Raw genomic sequence first — 13,248 nt, 5'->3', positions numbered from 1 at the left:
GACCAGGTCAGAGCCCAAACTTAAACCTGAGCCCGCTTGCCTACCCTGGAGATCTCTTTTGTAGTGTGTCTGTTCTGATGGGGGGGGGTTGTTTGTTTGTTTGTTTGTTTTTAAGGCAGAGTTGCAGTGGCAGGTGGGGCGGCTAGGGTAGAGAAACATGTGGAGAGAAGAGAGATCTTCATCCCCAGATGACTGCAGGAGCCCAGGGGCTTGGACCATCTGCTGCTGCTGGCCCAGACACGTTAGCAGGGAGCTGGATCAGAGGCAGAACAGCCGGAACTCGAACTGCTGCCTGAATGGGATGCCGGCATTGCAGGCAGCAGCCTAACCCTCTACCCAACAAGGCAGGCCCTTGATTCATCTCCTCTTTCTGTCGCACTGTCTGCCCTGTGCTTGCTGAGCTATCTGCATGGTGTAGAAACACACCCCATGTCATACTTACATAATGCAAAGTCTCCCTCTCTGGGGACAGTCATCTCACTCTGAGTGGTGACTTCTGCAAAACAGATGTCCTGAATCGTGGATAATTCAGCTTAACCATTTTATTTATTTGTTTGCTTGTTTGTGGTGAGCGGTTTTTGTATCTTTAGAAAACGTTTGTTATAGCCCACATTCATAGCGTTGTCCTCTTCCACCCTTGCTGAAATCTGAATATTAAAGCAGAGAGAATTCTTCATTCTTATCAGTTGATTCTTGACAGTTTTACAAACTTAAAGTTCCTATAAAAATCTGAGTAGGACCCTGAACCCCTGCTCAGCAGCGTGCCCGCGTGGCACATGCAGCAGGACCCTCTGCTCAGCAGCGTGCCCGCGTAGCACACACAGCAGGACCCTCGCTCAGCAGCGTGCCCGCGTAGCACACGCAGCAGGACCCCCGCTCAGCAGCGTGCCCGCGTAGCACACGCAGCAGGACCCCCGCTCAGCAGCGTGCCCGCGTAGCACACACAGCAGGACCCTCTGCTCAGCATCGTGCCCACGTAGCACACACAGCAGGACCCCCGCTCAGCATCGTGCCCGCGTGGCACACGCAGCAGGACCCTCTGCTCAGCAGCATGCCCACGTAGCACACGCAGCAGGACCCCTGCTCAGCAGCGTGCCCGCGTAGCACACGCAGCAGGACCCCCGCTCAGCAGCGTGTCCCCGCACACACAGCAGCTTCCTCCTGTGGTTGGGAGCTCACCCAAGGACCCCTGTGTGCAGGGGAGGAGGCTGAGCCTAGAGGAAGGAGCCTCGCTGTAGCTGGTGGCCAGCTGAGAGTGCAACCTGGATCCTCCGACTCCTGTTCCAGTACTGCTCCTCCCACAGTTCCCTGCTGCAGTGGTGGGCAGAGCCACCAGGTGGGGCGTGGGGCTGCTTTCCTCTGGCAGGCAGCAGGCTACACTCACCTCTGTGTGTTTGCTCTGACGCCTGAGCTCTAGGGAGGCCTTGGCTGAGTTTCCTGGGGGGCAAGCTGGGCGTGGTGTCGGGACTCATTAGGAGCCCCCACTTGCTGCATCGTACCAGATGCGCTTTGCCTACTCTCCAAGTCGGTTCTGGATGGTTTTAAAAGCACCTCTTAGGTAATCGGGCTCAGAGCTGGAGTGGGTGGGGTCCATCAGAGTGGCTGCTCCAGGCAGAGAATTACAAGGGGTGAGGCAGGGAGGGGCCCCAGGTGTTTGGATGAGGCTCCCATGGGTTTGCAAATCAGCCACAGGTAGACAGGCCCAGCCGGCAGATCCGGTATTCGTTAATGATTTTACTGGTAATGGGCCTCCTACCTGCCGCTGTCTACAGTAAGCCCTGCAGAGGTGCCCAGGCAGCTGGCTCGCAGGTTAACGGCCACCACATTTACAAGAAATCACCCAAAGCCCAGGGCTGGGCATCCCCCAGCCAAGTCCTGCCCAGTGTGCTACCAGGACTTGCAGCACAGCCACTGTGGGCTTCTCTGGGGGGGAAAAAGGAATGTTGGGATTTGAGGGCCACACCCTGAGATGATCTCACCCTGGGCACAGAGGAAGCCGGGCCCACAATAGCAACCGCGAACAGGACCTGTTAGAGCTGGCGGACCAAGAGCCCATTTCATGCACCCAACCCACTTCTTTCCCAGGAGCCCCCAAGAGCCTCTTGTGCAGCTTCTATGAGTGTGTGTGCCAGTAAGCCAGCCAGGGTGCAGGTGCTGGAGGCTGAGCTGTCTGAGGCACAGTTGTTCAGTTCTTTGGAAGCACCTGCTGAGTACCTGTGATGTACTAGGTTCTGATGGGGAGACAAGTTCCTCCAGGGACTCAACTTCCAAAGAGGAAGCAGAGCAGCACAGCCTTACTGTCCAGGGAGCCCCCTCCTAGAGAGGACCCTTACAGGGGAATCCCGCCAGAGTCTGCGAGGCAGGAAGCGGTGGGGACAGCCCATGTTCTCTGCAGACCAGCCGTGTGTGTGTGTGCAGCAGCAAACAGCAGGAAGCTGATATGCTCGGAACGCAGGCTCTGGGAAGGAACAGGGGGCAGGGATGCCCCATGGCATAGGATGCCCCATGGCATAGGATGCCCCATGGCGAGGTTCTCCCTCCTCTCACCCTTTTCAAGAGTTCCTAAGTCTAAAGGCTGCTGACATGCTCCTGACTCGAGAGAGTCCTTGGTACCAGGACCTCAGGTGCTGGTGGCATCCACATCACCATGTCGGCCCACCTGCAAATGGCATCTCTTTCCCCCAGCATTGATGACAGCGACCCTGGCTCCTGGAGTCCACCAGCCCGTCACACAGGGCCCGGTGCAGAAGGACACTGCCTCTGTGGCGGAGTGTGCCTTCAGACCTGGAGCCCACCAGCAGCCCGTCACACAGGGCCCGAGACGGGGGACCCTGCCCCCGTAGCAGAGTGTGCCCTCAGAGACCCTGTCTCCATCGCCAGGGCCCAGGGTGGGATGATACTTCCTCTGGCAGAGTGTGCCCTCAGCGAGCCTGCGTGTCTCACCTCTCCTCTCTTCCAGGCGTGAAGAAATCAGTGGTTTACAGCTCACTCAAACTGCACAAGATGTGGAAAGGCTGGCTGAGGAGAGCGTCCTGATTCTGCCCGCCCTGACACGCGTCCTGCACAGATGAATAAAGCGCTCGGTCCTTTTTCCTAGAATCACATTGATTCCTTTGTCGAAGTGATCAAATTTGAAGACACTCTGGTTGTGTAACATTTGAGTTCTTGAAAATGTCCAATTCAGACATTTACTCAGGTGAGGCATGACTGTGACCGGCAGGGACAGCGTCCCCTCTGGACAGGACACACGAGTCCCGTGCGGTGGCTGGGGCCGTGGCCGCACTGTGCAGGTGCACGGCCATCAGACAAGAGGCAGGTGCGTGTGCGTGTGACCGTGCCTCCAGGGAAACTGCAGGCCCGACAAGCCAGGCACTCCCTGTCTCCTTACGTCCCTGCTCTCCGGCCTGTCTGCTCGTTCTGTTAGGCCAGCCACAGCTTCCTTGTTCTCCACAAAGGCGGGTGACAGAGTGGCTTTTGGGTGGGGAGCAGGCACTTTGCCGTGACCTAACACTTGCAAAGCGCTCAGGACAATGTCCAGCGCGCCTGGGTGATTCGGTCTGTGACACCACTGATCTTCTGGATTGTTGTTTTTGTTATTTTGTTTCCTCCTTGACAAGCTGTTTCTTGGATAAAAATAAGTTAATTATTTTTAAAATTTTATTTTTACTGTTGTTTACTTAGTTGAGAGGAATGTATTGCCAATGTGGGCTTCTGTTTAGGGTGGGCAGGGTTGAGGTTTGGAGGAAGGTGGGTGAGATAAACTTTGAGGGTTTTTTTTTTCCTGCGTTCACAGCAGATGTTGGGGTACACTTCTTGCTGCCAGACTTTCTTCAAGACCCTCTGTAGGTGGGTGTTAGTTTCCTTGTTTTGCTTAACTCCTGCCCACAGTATCTGATCCAGCTGCATGCACTCCCTGAGGGGTAACTCATCCGGTGCAGAGGTCATCTGCCTTTTCTGGAGGAGAGGAAGTGGCCGCCCGGGGGCCGCAGGGCTGTGAGTGGCAGAACTGGGACTGGGTGTTGGTACGCCACTGCCCCAGGTATTCTTATCTTCCTTTCCCTGTGAAAGATGGATAGGCTATCTAGGTAGAGATACCCCAGATTAGGTAACTAGGGATGAAAAGCAACACTTCCTCTGAGGAACGTGGAACTCCGGCAGGAAGTGGCCCTCCGGGTCAGACCTGGAGCTGGATTCCAGCTCTGCCTGTGTCCAGCCCTGTCCTTGGGCCTCTGTGTCCCTAGGGTGCACATACTGGTCAGCCTCCGAGGCAAATGTAGTGCTTTGATGTGCCAGAGGCACCAAGGGCAAGTATCATCATATGGTTTGATATCGCCCTGGGAATGTTTGCTATAGTTCACACCAAGAGTCAGCCATGGTTCTTGTTCCAGTAAGTCTAGACTGGGAACCCAAAACTCCCTTGGGAGTTTTAGCAAAGGGAGCTGGTTTCAAAGGTTCCAGGAGAACTGGCAAGCCGAAGGGTGTGCTGAGCAGTAAGCAGAGGTGACAGCCCTGGGCTGGCATCCCCAAGCCCACGCCTGCCGTGCGGATGCTGCCTCGGGGGACCTTCACATAGGTCCTCCCTCAAGGCTGGGCTTCTCTCCTGCTAGAAGGGGGGCTCTAACCACTGCCCCCCAAGGATGAGCTGGGCTTTGTGACTTGCCCAGCTGAGCAAAGGCAGTGGACAGGCTGTTCTGTGACTTGCCAGGTCAGGGCCTGGCTGACTCTCAAGCTCCTCGCTCTTGGAACTCAGCTGCTGTGGGTGAATGCTGCGGTGAGGGCTCCAGCTGCGGCCTCTGCAGGACACAGCCCGAGCAGGAGCGCCTGGCCGAGTCCCGCTGACTCCCAGGACTCCGAGGAGGAGTAAGAAAGTGGTCACGATTGTTCAGTTGTCAGGCTTGGGGTGGGCACTTGATGTCCACACCACTGGTGGTTGCTGCCAACACCAAAGCCTGAACAGGGGCTCCTCTCTTCCTGTCTCCCACCACACTGTGGTTGCTCGACTGTGACTCTGCCTGACAGCAAGCCATCTGGGAAGGGGTCCTGGTCACTGTGGTGGCCACCATAGAGGTCCCAGAGAGTGGTGGTAGTGGGCACTCACCTGCAAGGGGACTGGCCGGGGCTCTACCATGCTGGCTGAACACGCACATGCCTGTCAGCCGTCTGCCATGGCCAGCTAGACAGTGAGGGCTGGAGATAATCACAGGAGAGGGATTGCATGACATGTGGGAATTAGTGGGAAACTTACAAACTACTTCAACTCCCTACCAGACAGCTTCGGACCTCAAAGTTCCGCAGCTGCTTGGTAGCAACGTGGATGGAAACCTGGACCTCTTCTGGTCTCAGTCCCCTTTTGCTGGAGTCCGCTCCTCTCCCCACCCAGCTCACAGGGACCAGCGCTCCAGCAGCACTTAGGAGATCAGAAAGAACATTTCTAGGTTCACAGTTCTTTTCCGAAGTTACGGGACTGCCCATGTAAATGTACCTTGAATGTCATTGTCCTCAAGGTCTTCTTGTATAGCTGACCTACTGTTGAGCCAGTCTCCTCCCCTAAGGTCTTGTGCTGCAGTTGGTGGTATAGATTGAGGCTCCTGGGATGTGCAAGTGGAAAGCAGGAAAAGCCCACAAGCAGTACTCGGGAGAGTCGCGTGGGGCCTCCCAGTGACTGGGCTGTGCTCAGTTGGGAGGAGGCGCCAAGTGCCTGGGTGGCTGTCCTTGTGACGCTGAGCTCAGCTGAATTCACAGTGCTTCAGGTCAGGGCCACGGAATCCACACTCAGTACAGCATGACAAGTGGCCAGCGCCACGAAGACAAGTTCATGGACACATTGACTTAGTCATTGACAGACACCAGAAATGGGAGCCCTGGAAGGTTGTCCCAACTCTGAGGCCCTCACGACACAAAGCAGTCAGGTTCCTGAATCCTGAGTGCCTGATTTCGGGGTTAACTGCAGCGTGCTGTCAGCCCCATCACAGGAGCAGCAAGCACGGACTGTGCCCTGTGCCGTTAGGGTGCGTCAGGCACTGTCCTGCGCAACATCCAACGTGTTTATGCACTCAATCCCCAGCTCGGCCTTATGTAACAGGGACTCTAACTTTCCCTGTTGTGTGCATGAGGAAGCAGGGCACATGAACAAAATCTTCTGTCACACTAGCACATGACAGCTGGAATTTGCAACTGGGCCATCCACTTCCAAAGCCCTTTCCCTTAACCTCTAGGCTGAACCACCTTTCATTAACTTAGTAGTCATCTAGTCAGGCAAGAGTTGGGCCAGTGACGTTGGGCCTGTTGCTTTAAAAACAAGAAGTGGGCGGAGTGTTTGCTTTAGGGGTTAAGATGTGTAAGTCCCAAATCTGGATGCCTGGGCTTGATCCTTGGCCCCGGCTCCTGATTCCAGCCTCCAGCTACTGCAGCCCGTGGGAGGCAGTGGTGATGGTTCAAGCAGTTGGGTTGCCGTCTCCCCTGTGAGAGACCTGGATTGAGTTCCCAGCTTCTGGTTTTGGCCCTTAGCTCGGCCTGGGGCCATGCCAGGCATTAAAAGGGTATACCAACAGTTGGATGGCCCTCCCTCTCTCTCTCCTGCCCTCCCTCTAAAGTTTTTTTTTTGGGGGGGGGCAGGGGTTTAAAGAAGAGTGAGGAAAAAAGGAGGAGGTTGATTGGGGAGGCAAGAGGAACAAAAGTTACAAGGAAGAGAAAAGAATTGGAGCAGCCAGGATACACACCGCATCCACTTAGGATGCCAGCACTGCACGGGGGGCCATGGCTTCACCTGCTGCACCACAGTGCCAGCCCCAGGAGAGGCTTTGAAGGTGGAGTTTGCAGTGAGCTCGTATTTTCCTTCCTTGCTGCAGTAGATGTGCAGCCAGTGCCCCAGCCAGGGTCCCCCCAGCACTGGCGTCCTGTGGAAACAGGACTGACGAAGCCCGGCACCTTGCTGGTATAGCCCGAGGGGTGAGCGCACTGGCCCTCACTGGAGGTGGGCCCTGGGGAGCCGATCTGCCTACAGGAAGCTTGGCCAGGTGGTGAGAGCCAGGGTAGGGGTCCAGGCTGCAGGAGAAGCTGGGGTGTGAGGCAGCTCACGGTTCCCTCCAGAGAAGCTCCAGAGTGACGGTGGTGTCTTTTAGAATGTTCCTTGGAAGGGGGATGGCGGGCAGCAAGGCAATGACCTTGGCACCATAAGCAATGCCATACTTGATGGGAGACCCTGTTTCAGTCCCAGACAGCTGTTACTGGGAGCAGTTGGTCCTGGAACCCCAAGAAATGTCTCCCCTGTGTCTGGGGGTGCATCTAGGTGATGCAGATCCACTTTGACTGTCAAACCCCATAACCTCTATGACGCGGAAGAATCACTCAAATGTCACACACTCTCTTTAGCTCCTTTCTCCAAAGGCCTTGTGGACCTTACAAACCCAACAGCTGGCCACTGGGCCTGTGTGGTCCATGGAGTCCTTGAAATGTGACTGGCCAGACTGAGAAGTGTTGTGTGTGGAATACCCCCAGATGGCTGACTATCCAGAACATCTCAGTAATCTCAATCCTGATTGTATTTTGAAAGTGCTTGAGATATACTGGGCTAAATAGATTAGTATTCATATTAATCCATTGTTTACCTCCTCCTGTTTGCTCTTTTTAAGGTGCTACTAGAAAAGTTAAAATTGCGTGTAAAGTTGGGTGTTTGGTGTAGCATTTCAAACTCCACTTCAGGTGCCCACAGCCCGAGTTCAAGTCCCCACCCCACCTTGGATTCTGGTGTCCTGCTGGAGCACACCCTGCAAGGCATGAGGTGATGGGAGACCTGGATTTGTTCCTGGCTTCAGGCTTCGGCTTGGCTCACTCTGCTGTGAGCGCGCATGTGGGGAGTGAACTAACAGATGGGAAACTCTGTCGCGATTTCTCTGCATTTCATGTGAAATGAGGATGAAAGCTTTAAAAAGAATTTTTAAAAATCACACACGGAGCTTACATTAGCCGCATGGGATGACGTCAGTATGTTCACAGTGTGTGTGCTGGTGTCCTTCTGAACAGAGAGAGGCACTTTTCTCTCTTTTCCTTTGGTAACAAGGATTATTCTCATTTATTCTAGAAAACCCTGCCTTGCCCATAGAAAAGCTTACAAGAAAGCTTCTTGAAGAAAATGATGAAACAGGAAAATCCCCCTCGCAGACAATGCTGTTGTCCTGTGGTTCATCATGTTCTTAGCTCCTCACAGATGGAGAAGCTGTGGGCACGTCCAGCTGCAGGAAAGAAGAGTCGCTTGCTAACACATGGCCTTCAGCAGTGGCTGTCACGTGGGCACTCTTAGCCACCATGAACATGTCTCTCTGAAGGCATGTTTTATTTTATTTTATTTTTGATGATGTTTACAGAGTTGATCATGGTGGGAAGGGTTGAGGATCAGAAGAAAGTGGGTGAGACCACTGTTTACACATTTTCTTGTTCCTGTATCTGGGGGAGAAACCACACCCAGCCTCCCAGCTGTACCCGGGGATGGGGTACAGCCACCCAATATCATCCCAGGGTCCCCAGTATGGAGCATGTTCCGAGGGTTCTGCTCAAGTGGATTTGATAATTCTGAGATGCTGTTGATATCGCCGCTCCGAGGATGAGGACATTTTTGAAGGCATTTTGTGGCTGTCATCTCTTTCAGACAACATGGCAGTCTGCAAGTTTCCATGTCCTCATGTTCCAGGTGAGGAGGCACTCTTCCCTTCGCAGCCTGGTTGTTACTACCTGCCAGGCCCTGGGGGACGTGAGCTTCTGACTCCAGCCCTGGCTGATGACATTTTCAACATTAAAAAGTTAAAACCAAACGGGTAGAGGGTAGGGCTGTGGTCTCGGTCTGAAGTCGCAGACTGTGAATCCAGCACACTCACACTGCCATTTACAGATTTGTTCACACCTCATCTGCCCCTACTCAGGAGATTCATGTTGTTCTTCCAGAAATGGATTCTGGTTGTTCAACACATGCTTCATGATGCGTCTCTCTTAACCCAGAGATGTCTTTCATGGTTCCTGTTTGGGGAAGAGCACAGTCTGAAAAGGATGAGTTTCTCAGAGACTGGGACCATTTCGAAATCTAAAGCAGCTAGAGGCAGACCTGTGAGTTCACAGGGAAGTGATCTACTTCCAGATTAGGAGAGGGAGTGGCCAGGAGCAAGGCCAGCAGGACTTGTGTCAGGAGTGCGGTCACGGACAGCACACGTGCAGAGCACATGTGTCAGCAGTGTGGTCATGGCCAGCACACGTGCAGAGCACATGTGTCAGGAGTGCGGTCATGGCTAGCACATGTGTAGAGATGTTGGGAACTTTATTTAGCAGGACAACAAACATATGTCTTCCAGATATTTTTGTCCAACACACATGAAGAAAACCACGTTTCCAGTAACAGAATGAGAACTTTTTTAAACGCTTAACTCATTCGCCAATGTAAAATGTGTTGATGTTTTTAAATGCAGCCTTCCCCCCTTTGGTATCCACAAGGGATTCCTTCCAGGATGTCCACGGATAACAAGATCTGCAGACGCCGAGTCCTTCCTGGGCGACGGCAGTGTCCACCAAGAACCTGCACTCGCCCGTCTGGAACTTCACAGCGTCTTGAGTGACTTCTCATCCCCAAGATAATGTGAGTGCCATGGACATCACTGCTGTATTCTTCAGGGAATGTTGACAAAGATGAGTCTGTGAATATTCAACGCAGACACAGCCATAGTCTGACAGTGCACCGTCCTCAGCTGGCTGAGCTGTACAGCCTCAGAATATAGAGCAGCTGGGATTAGAACCAGTGCCCATGACGCTGGCACTATGCTGGAAACTTAACCTACTATGCCACGGCACCGGTCCCAAAATCTGAATTTGTTCAAAAAAGGAAAAATTCAAATGGTTATCTTTTGTTTTCTTGAGGAGTAACAGACAAAGTATTGTATACTCAATGTGTACAGCCAAAATGATGACTTAACAAATTACATGTTGTGAAAGAATTAACACCATCAGATTAACATGTCCTTTGCTCACCCAGCCACCACATGTGTGTACATGGGTGTGAAACGGGGGCACTCAAGACCTACTCCCTAAGCTAAATTATAAAGTTTCAGGCGCACCATGCAAGTGTAGTATTTTAGCCATAGTCACCACACTTGTCCACTGGAGCCCCAAGCTGAAGTCTACCCAGCATTTCCCCCTAACTGTCCTTCTGTGGGTTTGACTATTTTGGATTCCATCTATGAGTGAGGTCACAGGCCTGTGTCTGTGTCTGGCATATTTCACTTAACATAATGTCCTCCTGTGTTTCATCCGTGTGATCACAAATGGCAGCATTTTTTTTTTTTCAATTTATTTGAAAGCAGAGAGTCCGGTGGTGGAGTTAGAGAAACGAAGCCCACCCACCCACTGGCTCACTCCCCAAGTGCTTACAACAGCTGCAGTGGAACCAGGCAAGGTCAGGGGTCTGAGAATTCATCTGGCTCTCCCACGTGGGTGGCAGAGACCAAAGCACTTGAACCATCACCTGGTGCCTCCCCGAGGCGCGCATTAGCAGGAAGCTGGGATCCAGAGTTCGGCCAGGCCTCCAGCCCGGGCGGGTATTCCAAGCAGTGTTAGAACTGCTATGCCAAAAGCTCATCCCATGTGTGGTTACGTGTCCCTGCATTGTGTGTGCACACACAGGCTTCGAAAATTGGGTAATGCGCATTGTCCTGATTCTATTTTTCCCACAGACTTTTTGACAGTTTCTTTTTTTTTTTTTTTAAAGATTTATTTTTATTATTTTTTCATTGGAAAGGCGGATATACAGAGAGGAGGGACAGAGAGGAAGATCTTCCGTCCGATGATTCACTCCCCAAGTGAGCGCAACGGGCCGATACTATGCCGATCCGAAGCCAGGAGCCTCTTCTGGGTCTCCCACGCGGGTGCAGGCTCCCAAAGCTTTGGGCCGTCCTCGACTGCTTTCCCAGGCCACAGGCAGGGAGCTGGAAGGGAAGCGGGGCTGCCGGGATTAGAACCGGCGCCCATATGGGATCCCGGGCGTGCAAGGCGAGGACTTAACCACTTGCGCCACCGCGCCAGGCCCTTGACAGTTTCTTTATCTGCTCATCTTCTCACTGAGGGCTCGTGGGAAGTCACCAGGGTGGGAGTAGGTAGCAGGGCAGATATAGATGGTGTTGCCAAGCTTGCAGCACCTACAGTGAGGTGGGAGTGTTTGTGTCCCCCTAATGCTCAGGTGGTGATGTTGGGGGGCTGGGGCCTGAGGGATCAGTGCCTCATCTCTCTTCCCCGTGTGAGGCTCGCCTTCTGAGTGGGGCTCTCAGTGAACACGCCCAACCTGCCAGCATCCTGATGTGGGACATGACGGCCTCCAGGTGTCTTGGGAAATGACACCTACTGTTTAGACACTGCCTGTCCGGCACCAACCACAGTAAGACCCAGGACAGTTAGGGGAGAAGGGGGTGCAGCTTGTTGTGCCCTCCTGCCCTTGGCACCGTGAGCTGATGCCAGGCCCGCCTGGCCACCTGGTTGACAGCCACTCCAGCACCGGCTACTCATTTCTGTAATGTGGAGGGCACTCCTGGGCCAGCCTGGCTTGGCTGGGAGCTTTCTGGGTGCTCGTGACAAGGAGCAGGCTGGAAGAGAAGAAAATCCCCAGAGTCGGGATATCTCAGCAGGCAGGCCAGCTGAGCCCTCCCTGGCTCAGCTCCATCCAGGAAGTTTTCCTTGTGCGTGAATCGGTTCCTGAAGCGAGCCAGGGAGTGCACGAGGCTGCTCCAACCTGTTTTACATGGCCAGACACCTGCAAGCCACAGCTTCCTGTGCACATGCTGAGGAGTCTCTGACATTTCTTCTTCTTTTTTTTTTTTTTGTAAAGATTTATTTTTATTATTTTTTTTATTGGAAAGGCAGATATACAGAGAGGAGAGACAGAGAGGAAGATCTTCTGTCCGATGATTCACTCCCCAAGTGAGCGCAACAGCCGATGCTATGCCAATCCAAAGCCAGGAGCCTCTTCCAGGTCTCCCGTGGGTGCAGGGTCCCAAAGCTTTGGGCCGTCCTCGACTGCTTTCCCAGGCCACAGGCAGGGAGCTGGAAGGGAAGCGGGACTGCCAGGACTAGAACCGGCGCCCATATGGGATCCCGGGCGTGCAAGGCGAGGACCTTAACCACTGAGCCACCGCGCCGGGCCCTCTTCTTCTTTTTTTAAACAGACTGGTTTATTTCTAAAAGGCACAGTTGCACCGAGAGAGGGAAAGAGCTCTTTCATCCACTGGCTCTCTCTCCAAATGTCCACAAGAGCTGCTGCTGGGCCAGGCTGAAGCCAGGAGTCTGAGATGCTGGCATCCAGATAGTGTCTTAGCTCACTTCGCCATGACACTGGCAACATTTCTGTGTCCAACCATGCTTAGAACACTGATTTAGCACCTGGCCTGGACTGCAAGCATTCCGCTTAATTAAGTATGTGTGTTGTCACAGCCTAACAAAATCACATCCCTAAGCAACCGGCTCTGGAGCAAACCAGCTGTGAGCTGTTGGAACAAGTTGCCAGGTGCCTCTCTTACCAGTCACTTGCCAATAGGTTTGCTGGTTCTGCTGGTATTTAACAGTAGTCATCAAAGAAAATAGCTTTTAAAAAATGAAATTTACATAGCAGCATCGGTATTTGGCCCCGCAAGTGGAATGAGACTGGAAACACCTGCCTTCCCTCTGTGCAGGGCAAGTCTGGTCGTGGGTCTGGCCTAGCTCCCAATTCCAGTTTCCTCCTTGAGCACACTTCAGGGGACAGCGCGGCAGGTGGTTGGCTGCTGCCTGTATGGAGGCTAAAAGAAAAGATATTGCATCGTGGGACCCGCTAGCTGTGTGGAGGAGCCAAGTTTTCCAAGCTCAGAACCCGCCTTGCCCTCCACAGGAGGGAGCCACCTGATCCTTCTGGCAGGACCACCTCCTGAGATGGGCTGCAGTGGACTGCGAAGCCCCAGTACCCGGCCTGGAATCCCGGCCCCCACGGGCCTCCCGACCCAGCAGTGCTGCTCACTCCCGCGGGCCCGTACAGTCCCGCCGTGGGTCCCTGGAGGCCACGGGCGCTCGCAGGTGCAGAGGCCCAGCTCTTCGCCTGGAGTCGGGGCGGGGCCGGGCGTGTGGGGACGTGTCCGCGCCCGTCCCCCAGCTTTGGCCCGTGGCCCTAGGGGAGACGGAGACACCCAGGACCCCGAGAGAGCTCTGGGAGGTGCGTAGCCTCCCAGCGTCTGCAAGATTGTCCTGATTACG

General features: G+C 53.8%; 1 protein-coding gene across 2 annotated transcripts in view; it reads left to right on the top strand.

Annotated features, from left to right (window-relative positions):
• The window catches only part of TAMM41 (TAM41 mitochondrial translocator assembly and maintenance homolog), a 37,794-nt gene extending 33,999 nt beyond the window's left edge, over positions 1-3,795 (top strand). For both annotated transcript variants that reach the window (XM_040995212.1, XM_040995211.1), the window contains one exon: positions 2,960-3,795. In XM_040995212.1, the coding sequence (XP_040851146.1) occupies positions 2,960-3,036 (77 nt within the window). In that variant the 3' untranslated portion in view covers positions 3,037-3,795. The remainder of the gene's footprint in view (positions 1-2,959) is intronic.
• Positions 3,796-13,248: the final 9,453 nt, after the last annotated feature.

This window comes from Ochotona curzoniae, unplaced genomic scaffold (genome assembly GCF_017591425.1).
Source record: "Ochotona curzoniae isolate NIBS_2020 unplaced genomic scaffold, NIBS_Ocur_1.0 contig_908, whole genome shotgun sequence".
Lineage (NCBI taxonomy): Eukaryota > Metazoa > Chordata > Mammalia > Lagomorpha > Ochotonidae > Ochotona > Ochotona curzoniae.
This window is presented reverse-complemented; position numbering and strand designations above follow the sequence as displayed.